The sequence below is a fragment of the Geotrypetes seraphini genome, chromosome 2, assembly GCF_902459505.1.
Source record: "Geotrypetes seraphini chromosome 2, aGeoSer1.1, whole genome shotgun sequence".
In the NCBI taxonomy this organism is placed as follows: domain Eukaryota; kingdom Metazoa; phylum Chordata; class Amphibia; order Gymnophiona; family Dermophiidae; genus Geotrypetes; species Geotrypetes seraphini.
In genome coordinates, this window is record NC_047085.1 from 97,216,803 (window position 1) to 97,244,563 (window position 27,761).

Here is a 27,761-nt window from a genome sequence, read left to right on the forward strand (position 1 = left end):
TGGGGTATAAAGATAGACAACTTAGTGGCAAACGCCTGGATGTATAAGCAGACAATGCTTTTTAAAAAAGATATTTTGGATTTACTTTTCGAGAATGGACTTTGGACGTTTCCAACTTTTGGCGACTAGCGTTCTTGGCCCAAAACGGACTTAGACGTTGTTTTTGATTATGCCCCTCCACGGTTTTTATCTGCCTTTATTTTATATGTTTCTATCTCTGAAGGAGGCTAGAGAGGATAAAAAATAAGGGGATGTAAAAATGGGAATGGGAGCCTGGATAAGGGAGTAAAACAAAATAAAAGAGACTAGAGCAAAATCACGTGATGAAATGAGTGAAGGACATTGGCTGTTTTTATGTATAGACTTTGATCTTCCTTACCTCTGACAGATTTGTATTTATTGAACTATTCATCACAGTATTGCAGGGAAACATTGGATGACTGAAAGTATGCCCATGGGCTGTCAGATTGAGATGACCTTCAAATTCATGGATATGTGAAATTGTCTTGTGAAATTTTGACTGTAGGTCTCACTCATGATCTAGCAAACCACCTCCCCCCTCCCATCCTCCCAATATTCAGCCAACAACAGTGTTTTTAAAACTCTTATTGTCACTGGTTAAATTAGCCCCCAGCATTCAGTGCCATGCCTTGTGGGCAGACTAGGCACCGGAGCTTATGTGGGCCTGGCCAATATTCAGCTGGGATAGATTTGAAGGGTGTCTGAGGTCTTTTTCCTTCCTTTTGAGTATAATTTGCGAAGCCAGGACATACAGTACAGTGGTTTTCCATAAAAAATAAAAAATGATATAACTTACATCACGGAATTGATCATTTGCTGCTGAGATTTATTACAACTCTACTTTGGTCGTCTATCCTTTGATGATTGCTTGTAGAGTTTTTTTTGTTTGTCTTTGTTTAGTGTACAATATTCAGCTGGGATATATATATTTTTTAAATTATGAGTGTCAGGAGCCTTTTCCTGCCCACCACTCCATGACAAAGAACCCTACCTTTGGAATGCCCCCAGCCATCCAGGTAGGCCCTACTGGGCCTACTTGTATCTCTAGTAGTTCAATAGTGGTCATTGGGGACAGGAACACAGCCCTTTGCAGTGCCCTTTCACTTTCAAGGCCATCAAGGCGGTCCATCACAAAAATGTGCACAAGCCCTTCTTAGTCGGAGAGATGGCACATACTATACACACTATTAATTCTGGGGTCATCCTATTTATATATTTTTGAAGATGTGAACTCCAGAATTGCACACAATATTCCAAATGGGGCCTCACCAGAGACTTATACAACGGAACTATCACCTCCTTTTTCCTATTGGTCATTTCTCTCCCTTGAGTTGTGGCTCGTGGCCAGTGTGCTGTTTATGGGACGGAATGGATGTCAGACCAAGATAGTGCAGTATTTTTGTGGACGTTTTTCTACAAAAGGCCAGTTTTTCGTATGATTCTGGGTAATTCTAGTTAGACAAACATCTGTGTTAGTTAAGGACCACGCCCAAATAGAAGCGTATGGAAAAACAGGTGAATAAAAATTTGAATATAATGTAGCTAAGGCCAGAGAAAAACACACTAAAGATTAATATAAGGGAAAGCATAATAATATCTATGTATGTACTTTGCTGTTGAGCCAAATCATGGTGGAAATCATGATTACATAGAATCCAGTTTGGGTTCTCTGTTTGGACACCATCTTGTGCCAGTGATTAGTTTTCTGCCTTCTTTGTCCTCTCTGAGTTTTTCCCGCTCCCAGCCACGTAACACCAGATGTGCTTGCTTTAGACTGGTAAAGAAGGATAACGTGCCCCAAACTGAATTGGATGTAGTTTTGAATGAAAATTATGATTTATTGAATGAATGAAAGCTTGGCCAAGCAAAGAGTGAATGAAACAAATATGATTGGATTGAAGTGTAGGACTGTGTTGCTTTGAAAAACATATTTTATATATTTTAAACCTGAAGAAACACTAAGGAAAATCCTAAGGCAGCATCTGGAAGTAATTAGAGTCAGCCTCAAGAATAGGAAGAAGGGGGGCATTGGAAGCCCACGCTTCAGGGAGAGGAGAAGGGGATTTGCCCCCCTTCCTCCAGAGTAAGGTTTCTGTGTAAGGCTGTGCAATTTGAACCTGTCAGCTTAGGAAGAGTTTTTTCCTTTACGGCTGAGAATTTCTCAGCACCATGTTAATAATTATAGATTCTCTTGAATGTTATAATGTTAATTCAGAAATCAAAAGTAATTTTCTGAAAACTTTGTATAACTTTTAAACATGGAGAAATGTTTCTTTGTCTAAACTTTAAGACCACCCATAGAAATGTTATTGGTCGTCAAACTTGATGATGTCACTAAACCAAAAGTTATATAATGGAATGAAATGAGATATGAAAACGAGACCATTGTGAGAAGACCAGCCTTTGGCCACGATGATGATCTCCCATGAGCGCAACGTAAGCAATTATGCTGTTCTTTTGATCTAATAATGGAAAAATAGAAACAATAATTCAATAAATCTTGGTTATAATTTTAAAACCTTGCGCTGGTGTCATTTTGCACGTATAATTATTTTCAAACCTGAAGCTTTCACAAATGGCGTCAATGACCCTTGCTCACCCTGTACACCCAAACATCCTCCTGGCTTTGACTGTCATGTTTTCTACATGTTTTGCCACCTTGAGATCATCAGGCATAAACACCCCCAAGCCTCGCTCTTCTTTCATACACAGAAGTTCTTTGTCCCCTATATTATACTGTTCTCTTGGATTTTTGCAGCCCAAAAGCATGACCCTGCATTTTTTAGCATTATATCTTAGTTTCAAATTACTGGACCATTCTTTAAGCTTTGCTAGATACCGCCTCATGTTATCCACACCCTCTGGGATGTTTACCCTATTACAGAGTTTGGTATGATCTGCAAAAAGACAGACTTTACTAGACAGTCCTTTTGCAATATCACTCACAAAGATGTTATAAAGAGTCAACCCAAGGACAAATCCCTGCGACATTCCACTAACAACATCCTTTTCCATGGGACAAACTTTATTTACCACTATTCTATGTCCCCTACCTCTTAATCAATTTTTAATCCAGTCCTGCTTAAACGGAACTGCATTGAAGGCTTTGCTAAAATCCAAGTACACCATATCTAGTACCCCTCCCATATCTAACTGTTTGGTCGCCCAAGAAATCAATCAGATTTGTCTGACAAGACCTGCCTCTTGTAAAACCATGCTGCCTTGGATCCTGGAGTCCATTCACTTTTAGAAATATCACTTTCCACTGCTTAAGAAATATTTCTATTAATATAATCACTACCAAGGTCAGACTAACAGGTCTCTAATTCCCAGCTTCCTCCTTACTTCTACTTTTGTACAGAGGGACCATAGCTGCCCTTCTCCAGTCCTCCGGGACCACTCCAGACTCTAAAGAAACATTGAAAAGATGAGACAACGGAGCCACAAGAACCTCTCTGTGTTTCTTGAGTACTCTTGGATATATCCCATCATGCCCCATCACTTTGTGTATTATTAATTAGCTAGCTCCTCACAAACACATTTCTGTGACTCTGTTCCAGTATACCACACATTCATTTCCATTTATGATTGTTTTCTGTGATCCTACCTCCAGTCTTCATCCATTGTTAAGTAGTTCAACCTGATCCGTATCAGTATTTGTCCTGTTCACCCATGAGCCTTACAATGCCATTTTTACTCTTCTTCCTATCACTTACATATCTAAAAAGCTCTTGTCCCCTAATTTGACCATGTTGGCTATCTTTTCTTCCATTTTACATCTTTGCTTTTCTGACAGCTTTTCCAGCTTCTCATAGCTTTTCTACATATTTTGCCTGTCTTCCTCTTTCCGCAGTATCTTGTAATTTTTGAAGACTAACCTTTTTTTCCCTTACTTTTTCAGTTACTACATTTGAGAACCAAAGCAGCCTTCTTTTCTTTTTACCTATATGTACTTTTTATAACATAAAGGTTTGTTGCCTTTAAAATAGCTCCATTCAGTTTTGCCCACTGCCGTTCTACTTCGTACAGTTGTTCCCATCTAACTCCTCCTTGAGGTATTCCCGCGTCTTGACAAAGTTAGTTCTTTTGAAGTCTAGAACCTTCAAGCTTAAATAAGTCCTCACTTCCTGTCTAATAATATTGAACCACACCATTCAGTGATCACTAGATGCCAAGTGATCACCCACCATGACATTAGAAACACTTTCCCTGTTTGTAAACACCAGATCTAGAATAGTTCTATCCTGCGTGGGTTCCATTACTAACTGCTGGAACAATTCTTCCTGTAATGAATCCAAGATGCCCTTACTTCTAGATGACCCTGCAGCAGGAACACCCAATCAATGTCTGGCTTCCCCTTTGCGTGTCTTCAATTAAATCTCTGTTCATGTCTTCTGGACTGTGAAGGAGTTCTATATATCACACCAGTTTAAATCCATTCCCTTTTTCCAGATTAACCCAGAATGCTTGCCCAATATGTCCTGCAATTTTGTCACTTTAATATTTTTCTTAACATATAATGCCATTCCTCTACCCTTTTTACTTACCCTGTACCTCCTGAATAGGCTATAGCCAGGTATCCCAGTTACAGTTCTCCATGAACCATGTGTCCATGACTGCCACTAAATCCAAATCAGCTTCTACCATTAGAATCTCTAGGTCTGGAAGTTTGTTTCCCATACTGCAGGCATTGTTAACAAACCTTTCCAGATATTACCCTTTTGTCTCATTTCAATAATAGTATTTGATGTCTTATATTCCTGAGAGTTATTAATGACCTTGGGGTATTTTTCAACCATCTCTAGTGAATTTAAAGCCCTCTTCAGTAAATTAACCAGTCTGTTATGAAAGATACATAGTCCCTTTTTTGATAGATGGATGTCATCTTTGCTCAGTAGCTCTTGGAAAATCATCCCATGATCTAGGTACCAAAGTGGTCATAGAAACATAGAAATAGACGGCAGATAAGGGCCACAGCCCATCTAGTCTGCCCACCCTAATGACCCTCCCCTACCTTTGCTTAGTGAATAGAGCCCACGTGTCGATCCCATTTGGCCTTAAAATCAGGCACGCTGCTGGCCTCAATCACCTGCAGTGGAAGACTATTCCAACGATCAACCACCCTTTCAGTGAAAAATAATTTCTTGGTGTCACCTCGTAGTTTCCCGCCTCTGATTTTCCACGGATGCCCTCTTGTTGCCGTGGGTCCCTTGAAAAAGAAGATATCTTCTTCCGCTTCGATGCGGCCCGTGAGATACTTGAACGTCTCAATCATGTCCCCCCCTCTCTCTGCGCTCCTCGAGTGAGTATAGCTGCAGTTTGTCTAATCGTTCTTTGTACGGGAGATCTTTGAGTCCCGAGACCATCCGGGTGGCCATTCTCTGAACCGACTCCAATCTCAGCACATCTTTGCGATAATGTGGCCTCCAGAATTGCACACAGTATTCCAGGTGGGGCCTCACCATGGATCTATACAATGGCATAATGACTTCCGGCTTACGGCTGACGAAACCCCTGCGTATGCAACCTAGGATCTGTCTTGCCTTGGATGAGGCCTGCTCCACCTGACTGGCAGCCTTCATGTCCTCACTGACGATCACCCCCAAGTCTCGTTCTGCTACCGTTCTTGTTAGGATCTCACCATTAAGGGTATAAGTCTTGTATGGATTATGATTACCTAGATGCATGACTTTGCATTTTTTGGCATTGAAGCTAAGTTGCCAGGTCCTAGACCAGCGCTCCAGTAGGAGTAGGTCGTGCATCATGTTGACACCATCCACGCAGCTGCACATTCAGCTCCAGGATGCGACTTTTCCTCATTTGTTCTTTAACCACAACAGGAAGGATCAATGAGAACACTGATGTGCACCTAACTGCTTTACCCTCTGTCCCAGAGCCATGAAGTCACTTTTGATATGTTCAGTGGGATGCCTAGCAGTATTATTTGTGCTACAGCTTGAATCTTTGCACCACTCAGACAGCACACCTCCCTTATGTCTAGTCAACAGATGGGCGCTTCTGTACCTCTCATAAGAGAATCTCCAACCACCACTACTTTTTGCTTCTTATTGGCTACTGATCCAGCCGCTTAGAGATTTTTGAGCTTTGTTTCCTCCAGTTCATGAGATGTTGTTATATCTGCTACCTCAACTGCAGACCGGTTCTTCAGTTTAATAGAAGATGGAGCAAGGAGGTTCATTTTGCAGGGTCTTGTGATCTATGTCCAGCTGATCTCTTTCAGCACAATGTCTCCGTCCCTTTTGCTGAAGATCCCCGATGCATCAAGATGTGTATCTGTGATGGATTTCTAATTATCAAAATGTCTCGTAGTCTTATCATCTTGTCTCTTAGTTCATGTTCTTTTTTCATGAGGTATTCAATATACATACATCTTGCACATGAGACTAAGAACATAAGAATAGCCTGACTGGGTCAGACCAATGGTTCATCAAGCCCAGTAGCCTGTTCTCATGGTGGCCAATCCAGGTCACTAGTACCTGGCCAAAACCCAAGGTGTAGCAATATTCCATGCTACTGATCCAGGGCAAGAAGTGGCTTCCCCCATGTCTTTCTCAATAACAGTCTATGGACTTTTCCTCCAGGAACTTGTCCAAACTTTTCTTAAAACCAGCTATGCTATCCACTCACCTTGTATCAAGCATTCAGTCTGGACAGAGGAAGAAGCAGTAATGGGAGCAGCAGCAGCTTTAAAGGTATGGTGTTTCTTAGCAATACTGTAGAGAAACTTTTTACCTGTGGATAGAATGAACAAGACCAACCTCCTTTTTAGCGTCACCTGTTCTCTAAATAAGATGTAAGATTGAAGAACCTGTTCAGATTCCTTCTGTGTGTATAGTGTACTTCCTCACCTACCGTATTATTGGGGTTTACACCAATTTAACTTATCCTTTCAGGTTTTAGGTACATATTTTGAAAATTGAACTTGGTTAGTGAAGAGCTAGTAAACGTACGCTATGTGAAAATGAGAGCTTCAATAATTTCAGTGGTAGGGGTGCTTTTATGGAATAATTTGACTGGGCCACTTAGGCTGCTTTCAGACAGAAATTCAAAAGGGTGTTGAAGATTTTATTTAAGAAGGCTTCTTCTTGAAAGTTATTTTTTTCTATGTAAGTAACCTGGAGAGCTTCTGGATGAGTAAATTATTCATTGTTGTATTGTATTGTAAATTATTCATTGTTGTATTATCATTTATGATTATGCATGTACTTTGTGAACCGCTTAGGTTTTAGTGGGGTATAAGTTTTGAAATAAATAAAATATTTTGAATATCTGATGTTTAGAGTGGTATTTGCTTAGTAGTTTTAAATGAAGGTTTAAACTACTAATTTTTGACCCAGAAATAAAATTGCTATTCTGTTACATTCCCTCTGGAATCAATACAAAAGGTTTTTCATCTCAACCCGCAAACCTAATCTTTCAGAAAACCACACACTTTTTTCCACTGCTCCTCCCACATGGCTGAGGAATACAGAGCCCCCTACAGTTTTTATTTTTGCAAGTGAATCATGCAGAAGCCTTTCTTCTCTGCTGCTTCTTTTTTTCTAAGTCTTTTTTTCTGCCTCAAAACCCCCTTGATTTTGCATAAAATCAATAGGGGTGAACTCCTCAGTCCCTAATTTGTTGAGTTCATGTGAGGATTACACTGGTCTGCTGGCGGAGGAGCATCCTTGTACTGTATGCCACAGTGCACGAGGGGAGATGCCGGGAGCTTCAGGCCTCACCTCCTCTGAGTCCTCTAGGGTTCTCTCTCTCCCTTCAACTCCCCCCTCCCCCCAAAAAAAACGGGTGCTCGGGTACATTTGATTATGAGCCCACCAGGACAGATAGGAAAAAAGCTTGAAGTACCTGTATATTAACCACTTTGAGTGTGGTTGCAAAACTACAAAAAGGAGGTATACAAGTCCCAATCCCTTTCCCCCTCCCCTTTCCCTTTTTTTTTTTTCTCTCTCTCTCCACAACCCCTCTCCTCACAGGTTATTCTCTCTCCCTTTTTCCCTCTCCTTCTCTCCAACCCCCCTCCCCCATGTGGGACGGTGTTTTTCTCTCACCCTATGGCTTTCCCGTGTCCCCACCTACCTCCTTGCCAAAATTTAATCTTCGAGCCAACCAGCAGCAACACAGAGGTGAGGCTGCTGCCATAGACCTGCCACAGAAGCCAGGGGAACAGGAAGTTGCTCCAGAGAGAAGGCTTCTGAGGCAGGCCAATGGTAGCAAGCTCACCTTGATGCTGCTGCTGGCTAACCTGAAGATTAAATTTCAGCAGAGCTGGAGGCAGTTAGGGGACAGGAAAGAGTACAGTGGTGCCTCGCATAACGGCCGCCTCGCACAGCGAACGCTGCGCACAACGAACTTCTTGTCTTGATCCGTACAACGGACTTCGTTTCACACAACGAAGTCGCCCGAGCTGCATCGCTTAACTGGCGCTACATATTTTAAACCTCCCCCCGCCGCCACCGCATATGTTTAAACCTCCCCCCGCCGCCACCGCATATGTTTAAACCTCCCCCCGCCGCCACCGCATATGTTTAAACCTCCCCCCCGCCGCCTGGGCCTGCGCTGATCTCTGAATGGCTGCAGTCAGCTCTCGCGGGACTCACAAGAACTAACTGCAGCCAGCTCTCGCGGGACTCACAAGAACTAACTGCAGCCATTCGGAGATCGGCATGGGCCCACACAGGCGTGCAGAGGAATTGCTCCTGATCTCTGCGCTTCTGGCCTGTACGCCACTGGCTGGGAAAGATGGGAGGAATTAAAAAAGGTACTGGGGAGTATGTGGGGGGTGATTATAATACACAGCAAGGATCAACAAAACCCCTGTCTCCCCTCCCCTTCACATATATCCCCTCTATATCATGCTAACAGCTCTAACAAGGTAAATTTATCTTTTTTTATGTCATCTTAGCATATTTTATGCTACAGAACGAATTATTTTTTTTTACATGTATTGTTATGGGAAAATGCGTTTCACATAACGAACTTTTCGCATAACAAACTTGCTCCTGGAACGAATTAAGTTCGTTGTGTGAGGCACCACTGTACTTCAGACAGGGGAGAAAGCCATCTGGACACCCGGACAGTCCTCTAAAAAGAGAACATGTCCGGGTAAATCTGTAAGTCTGGTAACCCCATTCCTACCAGACCAGGTGACTGCTTTAGCAGAAGAAAATGTAGGGGAGGGGGTAAGAGGCTAGTTAAAATACTTTAAAAGAAATATAGTTATTAGATGGGCAACTGATCAATATCGAATTTCTGACAAGACTGGTAGGAAAGACCGTATACCCATCAAGAAATATGGACTGCATTCACAGAAACAGTTTGATTTGTCATCTAGGAATATCTGAATCAGCTTAGCTACTGTGATTGAACATATGGCTTCTATTAACTTATATGGGCTCTATTAAAACAACTTTTGGAACTCATGCTAATTTGAGTTTGCTATGACAAAAAGTGTGAAGACTTGTTAAATAAAATTCTGATTCCTTATTTCAATTACTTTTTGAGTCTCTCTATATTCTTTCACGTTATACTTTAGTTAGACTTGGAATGTGAAAATTATAAAGGGATGTGAAGAATTTTATAAGACAATGTGAGGAAAATTCTGCAAATGATGTCTAAAAAGATAGGTGTATATAATGTAGGCACCTATCACATGTCAATCACGCTTAGCCGCCTTTTACAGAATCACACTTACTGGCACCTAAGGCGCCTGTAAATATAGGCCAGGGTTTTAAAGGCCTACATTATAGGCACCTAAGTCCTTTAGAGCAGTGTTGTTCAACTGCCGGTCTGCAGAAATTTTCTACTGGTCCACAGGGCTGTCACCTCCATCGGGCCCAAGACAGTGTTCTGCAGCTGCCAGTCCACGGTGCGATCAACGCGGCGTCTTCGGGCCGGCTCCCTGAGTGCTGCAGTGCACAAAGCCATGGGAAAAGGCTCTTACACGTGTCCTGTGCCTGAACCAGAAGCCTTCTCTCTGACATCGCAACGTCAGAGGGAAAGTTTCCAGATGAGGCGCGAGACGCGCACGAGGAGCCACTGCCCACAGCTTTGTTCAGTCAGCACTCAGGGAGCCGGTCTGAAGACACCACTTTGATCGCACTGTTGACCTGCCTGAAGATAACACCAGGGGGCAGGCCAGAAGACAAGGCACAGCATGGATGGAGAGAGACAACAACGGTAGGGGGAATACTTTTATTTTTTTAGTTAGTGATTTACATCTGCTGTCTGTTCAGGAAGAATTGCATTTGTTTCTTTTCCTCTGAGTTTGTACTGCTTACAGTCTTGCATCTTAGGGTTTGTTTGGGAATATTAGTACTTTTAGTTTTTGGTCCTGCATTTGCATGGGGTTATCTGTTTTCTGGTAGGAATGAATGAAAAACATACAGTGTGCTTTGTGTATTTTAATTTTGTGGTTAACCATTATGGGCTCCTTTTTTACAAAGGTGCGTTAGGGCCTTAACGCGCGGAATAGCGCGCGCTAAAATGCCATGTGCGCTAGCCGCTACCGCCTCCTCTTGAGCAGGCGGTAGTGTAGCGCGCGCTAATCTGGTGCGGGCGCTAAAATTGCTAGCGCACCTTTGTAAAAGGAGCCCTATGTGTTGTTAATACGATTATATTTTGTGTGCGTATATATGAAAAATGAATGGAAAAAATGATGTTACAATTAGTACAATTATGGGGGCGGGGTCTGGGGCGGAGATTGGGTGGAGATGGGCACAATTTAGCCCAGTGTTCTTCAACTGCCAGTCCGTGGACCGATGCTGGTCCACAAAATAATTATTTTATTTCCGCCAGTCCATAGGTGTCACTACTTTAGAGAATCACGCCTAGCAGTGCCTAAGTCCTTCTCTGCCCCTAAATGCCTACTTTGGTGTTAGGTGCTGCTAGGCACCATGTGCTAAGCATCTACCTTTTGTAGAATCGCACCTAAGAAATTAGACACCTATCACCCAATTAATTTTTATTTTTTCAGTTATGAGCTTATTAAAATCTCATAATTGGAGCTAATTTACTGATTAAGTTAGGCGCCTCATAGAATTAGCCTCTGTGTATGTTGTGTGCATATATACATATGCATAGAGAGAAAATTATTTTGACTTATTCACAACCTTTTTTTTCTTTTATTAGTCAGGTGAAAACCCTGGATGGAATGGTCAAAAACTAGGGTTCCCTGATCAGACAAATAATAGTGAGTATTCTGGTTCTGCTATTGATTGTTTTATGAATTTCCCAGAATTTTGAATATAGATATCCATCTTTGTGGAAGAATTTTGTATGCCATAAAAAAATAATAGTGTTTGGATATCTTAAGATGCATTTGAATATTTTGCTATTTGAGATCCACTATTGTACCCATTCTAATAATTTATACATACTGTCATTTTCTAAATAGCTGCTAAGAGATTAAGAATACTAATGAAAGTATGTGACAATTATATAAAGGTTATTATGATGTCAACAGTGTTCTCCCCAGAAATGTTTTCCAGCCGGGTGGCATGAAAAAGTAGCCGGGTGGGGCGGGGGAATTTGGAACTGGGGAAAATTAAATGTATACTATTTTTATTAGTTAATTATTATTATTTTACAATGCTCGATATGACTTCCTTTTTTAAGGTTTGACACTTGTGCCAGAATATTTTTACTAAATTTAAGAAGTATCCAATTCTAGAAGTGAATAATTAGATATTCACCCTCTTTCAAATAGTATAGAGGTTTAAAAAAGGGAAATGCGTTAATGAAGTCATTAGATTAAATCTAACCATTTATTTCTGCATGAATTTAAACAACTAAAAAAAAAAGATAAATATAGCTCATCCAGTCATACAAGAAATGGCTGTACAACACTTCTAATAATGTTTTGATCACTAGGTTCCTTCCTGAGGTCTCACTGAGGATATGAAATAGAGACTATCCCCACTTCCAGACCTCTTCCACATAATTTATGAAGAGGTGTTACTGAGCCTTGAAGGACACTTGTGTGATTGATCTTTATCTGCTTCTTTTTTATTTTGTTAAAGTGCAAAGTAAGAGCTAGGGCAAAACAGTATAGGTAAAGATGCAGGTAATAATTAGCAATGTATTAAAAATATTTTATTTTTATTTGCTTATAATGTCATTTGAAAGCTGCTTGATGATACAACTTTAATTTAATTCTTTATAATGTGTGTGTCTGTGTTTTGGGGGACGACAACACCTATGTCAACATTAAAGTTAGAATAGGGTCATTAAATCCAGTAGTGTACCTAGTATATATGACAGCCAGTGCTAATCATTTTTTTAACAACCCCCTCCTCTATATAAAAAAAATATATTTTTAGTAATAATCCATGAGTCACACAATAAGGGTGCATCTAGGAAAAGGCAGCATCTTAAACACTGCAGTGAGCACTAGAACACCAACACACGCATTGTAAAACTAAACAAACCAGATCCTACACAGTCAATTGATCCTGTAGTCGATGATAACAGAAAGCCATGTCCTTTTCATACACACAGAACACAGATAACACCCTCGCCCAATATGGAATAATCACAAACTAAAAATAGAAATATGTAGTCAAAATTTAAACTGAACCAAGAAACCAGACTCCACATACAATGCAACACCACAGAAACAGTGACACATGTCCCCTAATACTGTGCAAAATATAAAGACAGTAGATGTAAATTTGAAAAAAACTACATAAGTCACCACTTTACAAATTAACAAATAGAAATAAAATAATGAGAAATATGAAAATACTATTTTATTGGACTAATCCATTTTTCAATTAAGTTTCAGAGGCCAAATCTTTCTTCAAGACAGTACAGTATACAGCTGTTATGGTATCCTATCCTGACCTGAGGAAAGGGGTTTATTCCCCCCCAAAATTGCCTTATTTCCATTTCCTATTGATAAATTTTAATCAATACAGTTACAATACTACTTGATTCTACGTAAAGCAACAAAAATATTTTTTTTTCTAACTTTTGTCGTTTCTGCTTTAGTCATCTCCTCTTCACTCTCTTCTTTCTATTCAGCATTTGTCCTCGCTCCCTTCCATGCAACATCTGTCCTCTCTCTTTGCTCCTTCCACCCAGTCTCTACCCTCTCTCTACCCCTTCCATCTACTGTCCACCCTATCTCTGCCCCTTGCATCCACTGTCCACCCTTTCTGCCTTTTCCATCCAGTGTCTGCCCTCTCTCTGTTCCATATGGTATCTTCCCTCTTTCTATGTCCCTTCAATAAACTCTATATCCTGTGCCCTAAGTTCTCTCCTTTGTACATGATTTATTTCAGCTTCAACCCCTCTCCATTTTTTGTCTCCAACCCTCCCCTATGCTCTGGCATCTCTCTCTTCGCCTTTCCTTCCTTCCCACTCCACCCCATGGTCTGACATCTCTATCTCCTTCCCTTCTCTCCCCCCTCTCTCCTGTCTTTCCCCTTTGGTCCAGGCCTCTCTCTTTCTCTCCGTCTTTCTTCTGTGAGGAGATCATGTTGATCTTGAACACTGAATAATTCTTCCACATTCTCCATATCACTGTACTGTAGTCTGGTCTAGCAGACTGCTTTGGCACTATTACATGGGTATTAGTAAATTCAACATGCATCAGCTTTCCACACAGAATGCCACAAGTCTCTATTTCTTGTGCTGTGTTTACATCTGCCAGCAGCAGAAACTTGTGAGACAGATCCCTTGGCAATACTACACTTCGGAGCCCTTTGACCATCTGGTTCTGTATGGTTGCAGGCTTTAAAGCTCTGTTTACTGGAGGAGACTGTCCAGCATACATAGTTGCATCACTCTTAAGGATCTGATCAGAGATTACATTAGACAAGGTGGTATTTTTAGGCATGGAAAAACAGGACATGTTCTCCTCAATCTGCTCAGATGCCTTCAAATGCCCTTTAATGTTCGTCTGATCTCAGACTAAATCTTGCCTCCTGAGCTGATCTTCAAAGGAGAGTGGAGTGAGAGCCATATCGGCAGTGAGATCCGTTTTGGGCCGCATGTTGTGTAGGGCTGGACTAAGGCAAGTTGTAAGCTTCCTTCCATCGCTGAACTATCTTCCATAAGTCAGCAACGGAGGGAAGCTTACAACTCGCTGCTCTTGCTTGCTTCGGGCCTTCCTCGTTGCCGGGTCCTGCCTTCACAGAAACAGAAAGTAGGCAGGACCCGGCAGCGAGGAAAGCCCGAAGCAAGCAAGAGCAAGTTGTAAGCTGACCTGTCTCCTATAGCGAACCCATGCTCCGGGGCGTGTGCATGCCGACTTCCCTTCTCTTCCCCCCTCGGGACATGACTTCCGGTTTCGGAGAGAAGCGGCATGCACATGTTAGAGCCCCGGAGCATGGGTTCATGTCGCTTGCTGGCATTAAAAACTAAAAAAAAAAAAGTCAGGCTCTTGCGATTCAGGCTATGCCGAGTCAGCCCGGTAAATCTCCAAGCCGGTGAGAAGGATTTTTTTTTAATGTTGAGCAGAAGGCGGCAGCAGCAGCAGGATTGCGATCGAGATTACAGCCGGGCGCTCATCTAAATTAGCTGGGCGGAGCGCCTGGCTGAAAGGCCCTGGGGAGAACACTGGTCAAGAATCCAAGTCAAGGTGTTAGGTATAAATATAACAGAGACTTTCTTTAATCTGTTTTTGTTCTATCAGGAAAAGATTACCAGCTTAGTTCTGAAAGGACTTCCAGATGTTTTATCAGGAAACATTTTTTAATGAGTCAAGTTAAATGATCATCTTTTGTTGTATAAAAGAAGGTATTAACCCTTACCTAGGATAGGTTGGCATTTACTGAAGCAGAAAAGTATGCTTTTGCTTTAATAAGGAACACATGTCTTGTACTGGAAGCAGTAAACTGTAGTATGCAAATTCAGAGTAGGATACTGTATTGTGTGTGTGGGGGGGAGGGTATTAAGTCCAAAACCAAGCTTATTTTCTACAATATCTCTTTATGACTGTTATTGTGGTGATGAACACCATTTAGGACTGAATTCTGTAAATGTGGGCCAAAAAATGTGCAGTTAGCATTATTCTACAAACGGCTCTCAAGTTGGGCACTTATAGAATAGGGATTAGTGACACTCAAGAATTTATGCCAGCTGAACCCTGGTGTAAAACCCCATGCTTAAATTAGGTGCAGATCTCCTGGATTCTGTAACACTATATGCAAATGCTAGAAATGCTCCTGACCCTCCATGCCTCTCCCATAGCTACCCCCTTTTCAGATTTGTTCGGAAAAATTTATGGACACATCTTTATAGAATAGCGACCATAAAGATGTGCTCATAAATTCCAACTGTTGCCAATTAGCACCAATATTTGATTATTAGCACCCAGTTATTGATGCAAATTAGTTCATTAAGCTCTTTATACACTTCCATGGCCCTTGGAAGGGCAAGGCAACCACGAAAGTCTCCACTGCAAAGGTGGATTAAGGCGGCTATTGAGGCCGCTTACATTGGCTGGAGTTGTCTGGCCTCAGGGTCTCAAGGAGCTGTCTATTAGGGCTTAGGCTGCTTCCTGAGCAGAGACCTAAGCAGTGTCCCCTGAGCAGATCTGCACTGCGGCAACTTATTCATCCCTCCATTCTTTTGCTAAGCACTACAGTTTTGATGCACTGGCCAGAGCCTGTTTGGACTTTAGCAGAGCCATCATCCTACCCAATAGATCTGCTTCGGTACATCCCACTGGAGCTAATGTCTTACATGATAATTATCTTTTCTTTAGTTAGTGACACTGTTCTGAGATTCTGCCCTTGGAAGACCTTGGCCCAGAATTTAGGGCATGTTCTGTGTTCCCTTTCAGTTCATTTGAAAAAAAGAAGGAAAAATATCCCCCAAACAAGGCCAAGGGGAGAGTTTGGTGCAGTGGTTAAAGCTACAGCCTCAGCACCCTGGGGTTGTGGGTTCAAACCCACGCTGTTCCTTGTGACTCTGGGCAAGTCACTTAATCCCCACCATTGCCCCAGGTACATTAGATGGATTGTGAGCCTGCCAGGACAGACAGAAATTTTTTTTTGAGTATATGAATAAACTTGTGTAAACTGGTTTGAGCTCTCCTGGGAGAAGTGAATTGAATGAATAAATAATTCTGATTGCAGCCATACGAGGTTCCTGTTAGAAGGCTATTCCATGGTATATGCAGAGTAGTGAGTGCCATTCTGTGGTGCTTTGCACTCTTGCTTCATTGCAGTTGCAGTGGTTGATGGGGCTGGGTGCATTACAAAAAGGGACCTTCTCCTGCTTGAGCAGATATACACTGGATTCCTTCAGGGAAAACCATAGCTTATATAGTATTGTCACTGGTAGAATTCAGTTTTCTCTACCTCCATCTGCTGGCAGGAGGGGATAACAACCAATTGTTTCAGAATAGTGCCACTGACTGAAAAAAAGAAAATTTTCAGTTAAAACATAATTTCTCCATCATTTTAAAAATGGGTTGACCAGAATTGCACACAGTACTTGAAGTGAGGTCAAACCATGGTGCACACCAAATAAATATATACACCAAATAAATATACACTGTCATTTATTTGAAGGAGCTTAGGATGCCTTCCAAATACTGAACAAGGGGCATCCATGTGTGTGTGTGTGTGGGGGGGGGAGGTGGAGGAACCTGTGAGGACTCTTTTGCCATCTGGTGGTCACACTGCTTTATGACACAATGAAGTGAGGATATGTATAGCAGGATGGAGGTATAAACCAGGGATCTCAAAATCCTCCTTGAGGGCCGAATTCCAGTCGGGTTTTCTGGATTTCCCCAATGAATATGCATGAGATCTATGTGCATGCACTGCTTTCAGTGCATATTCATTGGGGAAATCCTGAAAACCCGACTGGATTGCAGCCCTCGAGGAGAGACTTTGAGATCCCTGGTATAAACCCTTAAATTGCAACACATATACAAACTGATAACACAGCAGGTAATTTTTCTGATAAACATCTTTAACACATTAATATTTTAAAATATTCTATTCTTTTAGTCCACTGCCTCCACTCAGCACATACTAAGCATATGCCCCTGAAATGCATAACATTTGTACATCCCATTCTCCCCTTGTCTAATAAGACTACATGTATATCAGTTGAGAAACTGAATTTAGTCAATACAAAGGCTCAAAGGATGGGCTGCTACCTTTCATTTGTGCAATTCCCTTGTCATTTTAGGAAAATTTCCAAGGTTTGTAGTCCAAATTTCTAGACAGTATCCATTAGCAGGCAAGCGCATTGTGGCTTAATCTGTTCCTTGATCTCTTTCCATCAGCTGGCTGCCTCCCTGCACTATTTGCGCAGAGATAGTCCAGAGTCCTTAATAATAAGTACAAATACAAGTTAGAATCATTTCATGATACTTATTTCAGTCTCGAGCTAGCCAGATACATTTGCATATGTTGGAAAATGACTTTTATCCTAGGACAAGCAGGCAGCATATTCTCACATGTGGGTGACATCATCCACGGAGCCCAATATGGACAGTGAAAAGTACACTGGCACTTTAAGAATTCATAAGCTTTTAGACTGCCTGCACTTCACATGCATGAGTGCCTTCCCACCCAACGAGGGCTCGCGGTACCTCATTCTTTGTTTTCCGCGGAGCGAAGAAGTTGTGTTTTCTAGTGCCGCATTGCCTTCCCTCAGGGCATTCGACTGCGAGATTTACTTTCACAAATATTTGCTTTGGGTTTGTTTTATTCTTTCTTCAGTCTCATTAAAAAAAAGGACTTTTCTTCATTTTCTTATCATTTTACCTCAGTCCTCTTTTGAGGCCTGGGGGTCTCAATTGTGGGTTTTTCTTTCTATAAAAATTGAGTTTGACTTTGCTGCTTACATTTTCCCATTCATGTCTTAGACACCGAGCGGATTTAAAAACTGCTGTTGGTGTCAGCATCATATTTACATCACCAACCCACACGGCTGGTGTATCCAGTATTTGGGACCTGAACATCAAGTGGATTTCTGCAGGTGTTGTTTCTACTCTTCAGAAATATTTACTAAAGATCCAGCGGCTTCAGCAGGAAAAGATTTTTGGTCCCATTATGGAGAGAAAGTCTCAATTCTCGGTACAGCTGGTGCCTGTATCAACATCGGCACCATCCCCTGCATCCAGGAAGCCTACTAGGAAGTCGATCATTTCCCAGCCAGTGTCACAAACCTCTTCAGCATCGAGTCTCTCGATGCAAGCCAAACCTTGCTACTGGCTTTCTCTTTCTGTGCAGGCTGTCTCCTATGGGGTGTGCATCCTATTTGAGATCTTCCACCCCTTGACACCCTGCCGCACCATTGATACCTGCTCAGTCTCGGGTATCAATGAAGGATCTTCGATCCAGGGTCGAGGACTTCCTGCACAAAGAGATTGGAAACATGTTCAAACTAATCTCTATGCCAGTGTCCACACAAACCCCATCAGTACTGACCCAGCTTGAGCGTAGCTCTCATAGGCTACAGGATACCACTTCAGAATCTGCTCCTTAGAGTCGCTCTGCTTCACATCGACGTTCCTCAAGTCGACGTCGTACTCATCCTCTGAGCATCCTTCTGCTTCCACAAGGCATCAGTATTCTTATTCCCGGTGCCAGCGATCTTCTTCATCAGATCATCGATCACCATCGAAGCACCGATGTACTCCTTCATAGGCTCTGCATCGAGGCATCGAAGGTCTTCATCAAAACATCAACATTCGTCATCGAGACATTGATGTTCTTCATCTATACATCGACGTCCTCCTAAGTATTCTACCTTGAAGCATACATCTTATAAGTCTTCTTGGTATCGACGATCTCAATCTTCTGCTTCAAGGATGTTACCGTCATCACAGAGACTCTCCAAACCTCGACCAGGACTCTGATTTACTTTCTGATCACAATGACTCAGAATGGGAGGCTAATTTATCAACTCCTGAGTCTTAAGGAATACCTTCAGAGCCATCCCCTGCACCACCTAGGAGAAGATCACCTCCTGAAGGGCTCTACTCTCCAAATACATCAGGCAGTGGGATGAAGAACGTCCTGTGAAATTAGAAGCAAACATCGAACCCAGAGTTGAACTGCTGGAGGCATTAGATTTTGATGAACCTCCCAAGGAGCTTTTAAAATTGCGCTTCATAATCTTTTGAAAGAGTCTCTGCTGGAAAACTGGGAGACTCCATTGTCAGTGCCTACAGCTCCTAGGAAGTTAGACTCCCTTATAGGATTTCATGTCCAGGGTTTGATAAACTGCAACTCCAACATCAATCATTGCTGGTAGAATCCACCAAGAAGTCATCTTGTTCCAGAGTTTACACTATAGCCCCTTCAGGTTGTGAAGGTAGAACTATGGACAAGTTTTGTCGCCGTTTATACCAAAATTCAGTTATCCAACAGAGTATTGAATTAATTTTTTCATGTCTTTTTTATTTCAAGCAGTTGCTTAAAAAGATATCAGTATTTGAGCAATACATTCCACCAGCTCATCTTCCTGAGTTCAAATCATGCTCTGCTGCAAACCAGAAAGTATATGGTTCATACTGCTTTTGACGCGTTCGAGCTGACATCCACAGCTTCTACCATGGCCATAGCTATGTGAAGATTGGCCTGGCTATGAGTGTCCGATATAGACATAAATTTCAAGATTGCTTGGCCAACATTTAATGTGTGGGCAGAAGAGCTTTTTGGAGAAAAAAAGAGTCTGCCATACAAAAGCTTACTCAGCATGAACAGAGTTGGAATACTCTTAACAAAACTAAGAAGTCTCAATCTGCTAAACCTGCTCAGAAGTTAACATCTTTTATAAGTATAAGAAGTCATCTTGCTTCTTTGGCCAAACCACCACCTCAGAAGAGACAGAGAATCAGAAGTCGTCTTCAATCTTTTTACCCAAGATGAACTCTCATTTCCATCATTATGTGGGTCTTAAAAATCATAAAGGAGGGGTACTCTTTTAATTTTGAATCCAAATTACCTTCCAAGAGTCCTCTTATACTTCTCAGTAGACATCCTTTCTTCTTCAGGAAATAGATGCTTTACTTCAACTCAGTGACATAGAGGAAGTTCCTCCTACAGAAAAATTAAGGGTTCTACTCTGGGTATTTTCTAATTCCAAAAAAGACAAGAGGTCTACACCCAATTCTTGACTTCCAAAGTCTCAACAAATATCTGGTCACAGAAAAGTTCCGCATGTTATCCTTGCAACATTATATTCCCTTCTAGATCAAACCGAATTGCTATGCTCTCTAGATATCAAGAGGCTTATACATAGATAATAATAACAATAGTTTATATACCGCAGGACCGTGAAGTTCTATGTGGTTTTCAAAGATTAAAAGAAGGTACAACTAGATTGAACTTAATAGGGTGGAAGCTAGTGATTAACAGCTCAAGGGATCAGTTATTGAGGAGAAAGAGTTGAATGAATCTAGTTTTGGATGAAAGATCTCCTTTCATCCATACCATAGGGAATTTCTCTACTTCCGAATAGCTTATTAGCATTACCAGTACAAAATTCTTCCTTTCGGCCTAGCGTCCTCTCCAAGAGTTTTCACAAAATGTATGGTAGTTGTAATAGCAACACTTCGGACTTATGGTCTCCTAGTGTTTTCCTATCTAGTCTTCCTATCTAGTCTTCGATTTATGTGCCGGGTCATCTCCCAACGGAGCTCAACTCAGTTCACAAGTAATTAAAGACCAGAGTACATAATAAAATGGGAAGGAATAAATGTTGCGGTGCTATCAATTCATTGATTCTATAGGTAAACCATTTACATATTGTGTAAACAGCAAAGTTTTTAGGACTTTATAAAATTGTTGTAGCTGACATATCAATCTAACAGAGTCAGGAAGTCTGTTCCAAGTTTCTACCAGCTTGAAAGCAAAGGATTGGCTAAGCTTTCCAGCAGATTTGATTCCCCTAAATGGGGAATATCTCCTCAGACGGTCTGCTTGGCACCCATACTATCCATAGATTAGAAGTCAACTTTCCAGAGCCTCAACTATAACCCTCACAACATCTCCAATTGATAGGAAACATACTGGATACCAATCAATTATGAGTTTATCTTCCTCAACAGAGACAAGACACTCTATTTCATCTTTACCACATTTGATCACCTACATCTCAGAGTGCCTCAGTGGTCTCTGGCCTCTCAGTGGTCTCAAGCCTTCAACCCCTTATCCAAGAAGTTCAAGGTCACTTAACCACTTCAAAAATCTCTTTAGTGGTGGATGAACCCTATCAAACTTTCCAGGGGTCTCCTTTTTCAGGTTCCTCCACATCAAAAAGTTCTCACCTCGGATGCATCCCATGTATGCTTGGGGGGCTCACCTGGACGACCTCAAGATGCAAGATTTTTTAAATTCGCAATAGAATTCATTATATATCAACCTTCTAAAATTAAAGACCATTTGAAATGCTCGCATCACTTTCAAAATACTCTGTCCAACCATGTTGTCCTAGTTCGAATGGACAACCAAGTCGCAATGTATTGCATCAACAAACAGGGCACTACGGACTCTCTCCTCCTTTGTCAAGAAGCCCAACGCATCTGGAATTGGACGATTCCTCGCAACATATTTCTAAAAGCTATATATGTTCAAGGGAAACATAATATCCTGGCCGACAAGCTCAGCAGATTCCTCCGGCTATATGAGTTGACCCTCCAGCCATATGAGTGGACCCTCAACTCCAGAGTACTCCGTCATATTTTCTAGTTTTGGGGAATTCCTCATATAGACCTGTTTGCATCTCCCTTCAATCACATGCTGCCTCAGTTTAGCTCCACACAGTACTCTCCGCAACATCTCAAGGCAGATGTATTCCTTTGGGATTGGATGAACAAATTCCTATATGAATTTCCACCAATCCCTCTCATTCTGAAGACCTTGATCATACTCAAGAGAGAATCAGCCACCATGATCCTGATAGCTCCTTGGTGGCCCAGTCAACTTTACTTCTCCCTTCTACTTCAGCTGACTGTCAAGAATCCAATTCCACTATAGGTCTTTCCGCCTCTACTCACTCAGAATCACGGATCCTTGTTACACCCCAATTTGCAGTCTTTACACTTGACAGCTTGGTATCTTTCAGTGTAACTACAACAGATTTTCATCTATCTGGTCCTGTTCAAGCCATAATTGCTGCATCCAGAAAGCCATCTACCCAGCAATGCTTTCAACAGAAGTGGACACGTTTTACCTCCTGGTGTTCTCTTCATCACCAAGAGCCTTCATCTTCTTCACTGCCTTCAGGTCTGATTACCTTCTTCACCTTTCTACTTCTGGCTTCACACCACTTTGGATATCCCTCCTGCTGGCCAACAGAAAACCCTAGCCTACATTTCAGTCACTTATCTTTGCTGCTAAACCACAGCAGCCGATCGCGGCAGAGGAATCTCTCCCCCCCCAATCAGCTGAGCAGCAGGGACTTCCCAACACCACGATTCTGTAATCGGTGCCCTAGAATGATTGACAGGCAATCCAACTTGGGTGCCGGTTACAGAATCTCAGCTATGGGGAGTCTCTGCCACTCAGCTGATGGGGAGGGAATTCCCCTGTTGTGATCGGCTGCTGTGGTCTAGCAGCAAAGATAAGTGGCTGAAATGTAGGCCATGGCTTTCTGGGCCTACATTTCAACCGCCTATCTTGACTGAATAGGCATGATTCTGTAACCGGCACCCTCAAATGATTGACAGGCGATCAGCGGCCGCTTTTAAAGTGGCCACTGACTTGGGCGCTGGTTACAGAATCCGGCCCTAAGAACCACACACACACACACTATTTTTGAGGACTTTTAAGTACCAGTGGCTAAGTTTTTTATTTTGCAGATAGGAAGATTTTTGCTTTATTATTTGTTTGCTGTATATTATTAACAGAAATTTTGCCTTTTTGCCCTGTATATCAAAGTTGCAACAAGAAGAGAAGACCCAAATTTCCACAGGAGAAAAATGATAACCCAAACAAATGAAAGTGTGGAACTCCAATGTTCTTGATGCTGCTTTTATTCATTTAATCCTTTTAAAATGCAATGTCCACATTTGTCATGGAGGACCCAACATGGGCCCCATCCACTTGGCCAGATACCTAAAGGCCGTATCATGGGGGATGCTTTGGGGGGGTTGCTTTGGGGATGGTGGCAGGAGGGATTGGTCATCTCTCCTGCCACCCATCTTCGTGAGTGGGGGCGGGTTCCCTGCTGAGTCCGCTCAGCTGATCGCGGCAGTGAGAATCTTTGCCACAGTCAGCATAGCGGCCGCATCTACTTGAAATGTATGCCAGCTTTTTGTTGGCCTACATTTCAGGCACCTATTGCAGCCCTAGGAAGACACGTTACTCCATCCTCACCATCAAAACTACCACCCTGCACCCTATGAATAAAGTCTGCCCCTCTCTTCTAATGAAGGACCCAAACAGAGACAAATGCAGCTACAGGGAAGTTCAGAATGGTTTACTTGAATTTTTTCCCCAATGGGCTCACAATCTATCTAATGTACCTAGGGCATTGGGGGGATTATGTGACTTGCCTAGGGTCATAAGAATCAGCGTGGTTTGAACCCACATCCTCAGGGTGCTGAGGCTGTAGCTTTAACCACTATACCACACTCTCCCCATAAACTACATGCTTTCCTCAATTGTTATTAATTTTATTTTTGCGTTTTGATAAATTATTAAATTTGCATTTTGATCCATATTTCTTCATACAAATTATTATTTAAATCTATGAATAAATCATTAGATGATTTTAAAAATCTACCAGATTTCTGTTTTTGGTTTAAATATAAAGGTGGGGTTTTTTAAAAATAAGAGAATCTTTGACAATCTCCCACCTATTCCAAGAACACAGTGTAAGGCTTGGAAATCTGGAAAATTTCCAAACAGTTCTTCCAGACAGCAGTTTGATATTTGGGTGGATCATATAAAAACAGTAAAATGGCTGATTAAGCATGTGAAATGTTTGTTTTAAGTATGATTACATCAACAGAGCAGACATCTGCAACATGAAAGATCTGGTTTAAAACTTTATTTAGTGGGGGTTTTTTTTAAAATTTGTTTTATTTATCTTTAAAAAGCTTAAACCAGATGCAAATGATTCTATTAAAAATGATCTTACAAGAGAAAAGTTCTACAGGAAGGAAGGGGTAGTTAGAATTTAAAAGGTTTTACATTTTTCATATTGCAATGTCTAAGCACATGTGATCCAACAATTCTAAGCCTTCTAAGGGGAATGAATATGCCAGTGTAACAAGTGTACTGTAAAGCTGTACCAATATAGTATATGCAGTGAAATGGCAAGTGAAACCTTTTCTGGAATAAATGAGGTCTAGTATAGTGAGAACTAACTCAGTAGCTACAGATGAAAGTATAATATTTGAAGGAATAAAGCTACAGGGATTCATCAATGGAGGAGTTTGGCTTTGAATCTTGAGGAGACAAGTGCATTTGTCATTTTGAGTAAGGTGCATTTATTTCACTGTGTCCATCTTTAATGCTAATTTTTCTGATGTGACAGAATACATATCTTCAACAGAACTCGGCCTATTCTTATGAAATTTAGTGGGTCGTGTCTTGAATGAAGTTGATGTAAAATGTTGTAAATATTTCCCACTGCACTACAATACTACCTTGTAGAAATGAGTAAAAACACATCAAAAAATGTTATGGCGTATCTTGCAAAATAAATGTAAAGTCAAAAAGTAATGTTTCAATTAAGCATGCCCTCAGCCTTGGCCGCCACTAATCTATGGACTTGTCAACGGCGCCCTGCTTCAGCTCAGCCCAAAGAGAGATGAGATGCTGTTTAAGGTTTTCGATGTCAGAAATCCTTTATCAGCACCCGGTCAACTGGGTTTAAGTCTGGTGAATTCAAAGGCCATAGGTCTGGACTAATGAAGTCTAGGGGCTCCCGATGTAGCAGTTCTTTGTTGTCCTTTGCCCAAGGATCGCTGGCAACAGCTTCTGCGTTAAGAGGACATCCCGATAGTATGCACCATTGATCTTAACCCCAGGATCAATGAAGAACAGATCTGTGAATCCAAGTTTCGAGATTGCAACCGAGACCATGACTAAATGGCTGAAGGTCGGGCAGATCCGTAGTAGGCGTTTGGTATTAACCTTATGCTTCAGTATACAGGCGATTATTCTGTGTGTTAATTGGTGGAGCTACTGTAAATATCTTTTCAGCTGTAAACCAGATGAAGCTGATACTGTGCTCTGGGTACTTGGTCAAAAGCTGCTTTCACCGTTTCTGGAGTGTGTCTTTGTTGTATAAAGTTAACTCTTGGGCACGACGCTTTTGAAGACACTTTAATTTCAGATCGTCATGAATTATCCTAACCACAGTTGTCTCGCTTATTTCTGCTTCTCTTGCTATTTGCCGAGTTGTTAAGTATGTTTGCAGTGTGTCCTCCTGGCTCAGTACAAAATTGCGTACAATGTCAGTTTGCTCTTGTGTGTGAATTGAGTGCGGTCATCCACTTCTTGGCTTACGATCCACAGTGCCTGTTGCTCGGATCTTGTGTAGCAGCATATCAAGGCCATTTTGTTCCCTTCTGTGGAACTCTTTCAATAATTGTAGACTGCTGAAACCTTTTAGCAGTACCAAGTTCTTTATCAGAATTTGATCTGCAGTAAAAACCATTAATGATACAGAGATTGTTTGCAAACTATCATCAGCTTCTGTGCATATTTCATAGCAACAATTAATTTATACAAGGTAGTGTTGTGGTGCGGTGGGAAATATTTGCAATATTTTACATCAACTTCATTCAGGACCCGATGCACTAAATTTCATAAGAATCAGCCGAGTTCTGTGGAAGATACCACAAAAGCCATTTTGGTGTGTGTGGGGGGGGGGGGGTTTCCCGGTTCACAGTGTACAGTATATTCTTGATAGCATGCCAGCTGAAAACTTGGAGAGTTTGCAGAATACTTAAGATTTGTAAGTTCATATGGCAGGAAGCCAGCTTTTTAGAAGACAAATGCGCGTGTGTGTTAGATAGATAGATTTTTTTTTCACAGAACATTACAAATACAAATATTCTATACATATAGCTTTAGGAGTTTTGATTTAGGAACCTAGACTTCAACTGGCCCAGTGAAGTTGTTTGAATATATCATCAGTACTCTTGGCATATGCTTGCAAATGGACACTAATATTGATTAATTGTCTTGAATAAAATCAGGGGCCTGATATTGAACCACAGGAGACAGCTGTGCTGCCTTACGTGGTCGGCAGCGATCCCAGGCTGGCAGGTGAGCCTGATAGTCATTGAGAGATAGCCGGCTATTTCCCACTCAATATAGGCAGTAAGCCAGCTGAGAGCTGTTCCTGGCCAGCTAAATCCTGCTGACTGTTGGGGTGGGGATAGAGAATCATGTGAAGTAGTATTGATGGTATTTCACCAATGTCCTAAGAAGCATCCTACATGTTGCTCATGTCTTAGCTTCTCTATACTTATACAGTACAATTATTTATAAGCCACGAGGTTGGTTTTGAATTGTAACAGAACAAAAACAGGAGAACCAAATCCACAAAACTCAATAATATAAAACAGAGTGGAAATGTCCAATAAACCTGGTGAATTCAATCTTCATTAAATTCACCAGGTTTATTGGACATTTGAATTGTAACAATCATTGAGTAGCCATTTCCTGAGGCAACCTATGCAGCTGACCTACTGATAGAGTTCTTTGCTGATATCAGCCTTTTGAAAGAAAAACTGAGGTTTAAATCTTGCTCAGTTTTCTCCAGAGTAACACTGTAAATTTGAACTGCTAGAGATGATTCTACTACTACTACTACTACTATGAGTATGTATCATTTCTATAGTGCTGAAAGGCATAGTCAGCACTGTATATTCAACATGTAATAGACGGTCCCTGAAGAGCTTACAATCTAATTAGAGCAAATTGAACAGATATGGGTTGGGGAGTTCTTGCGGCGAGAATGATAGGTATCATACAGTGAGTGGGAGGAGCTGAAAGCAGCCTCGAAAAAGTGAGCTTTTAGCTTGGATTTGAATACTGCTAGAGATGGAGTTTGACATATTGACTCAGGCGGTCTGTTCCAGGCACATGGTTACGGTAAGATAGAAGGGATAGAGTCTGGAGTTGGCAGTGGAGGAGAAGGGCACGGATAAGAGGGACATACCTGATGTACTGAAATACTCCGGGGTGGAGGGAGCATTGTGGGAGGTAAGGAAGGAGAGATATTGAAGGGCTACACAGTGAATTCACTTGTAAGTCAGAGTTTGAACTGTATTCAGAAATGGATAAGCAGCCAATGAATTGACTTAAGGAGAGGGGTAATGTAAGTATGGCAGCACTGTAAGTCATGTAGCAGAATTTTGAACAGATTGAAAGGGACAAAGATGGTTGGATGGAAGACCTGAGAGAAGCAAGTTGCAGTAAACTAAGCAAGAGGTGATGAGTGTGGATAAAGGTTTTGAGAGTGTGCTCGGAGAAGAAAGGTCAGATTTAGAAAATAGAAGAAGTGATGGGTTTTAGCGGTTTGTTGGAACTGAATGGAGAAGGAGAGAGAGGACTCAAAGATGACCCAAGGTTGCAAGCTGACAAGACAGGGAAGAGGAGAGTGTTGTCCACAGAAATAGAGAATGGAGGAAGGAGGGAGGACTTAATGATGGGCCTAAATCAGTATATTAAGCATCAGTCCCATTTTCTCATATGCTTTCAAATGTAAACAGTTACTCCCAAATTCTGTTATATACTGTATACACAGGAGTCCATACATTAGGTGATCAATGCATGCTCATG

General features: G+C 41.5%; 1 protein-coding gene across 5 annotated transcripts in view; it reads left to right on the top strand.

The window, feature by feature from the left end:
* Positions 1–27,761, top strand: part of STAU2 (staufen double-stranded RNA binding protein 2) — a 365,534-nt gene that overhangs the window by 162,754 nt on the left and 175,019 nt on the right. For all 5 annotated transcript variants that reach the window (XM_033933324.1, XM_033933325.1, XM_033933321.1 and 2 more), the window contains one exon: positions 11,170–11,230. In XM_033933324.1, coding sequence (XP_033789215.1) covers positions 11,170–11,230 — 61 coding nt within the window. The remainder of the gene's footprint in view (positions 1–11,169; positions 11,231–27,761) is intronic.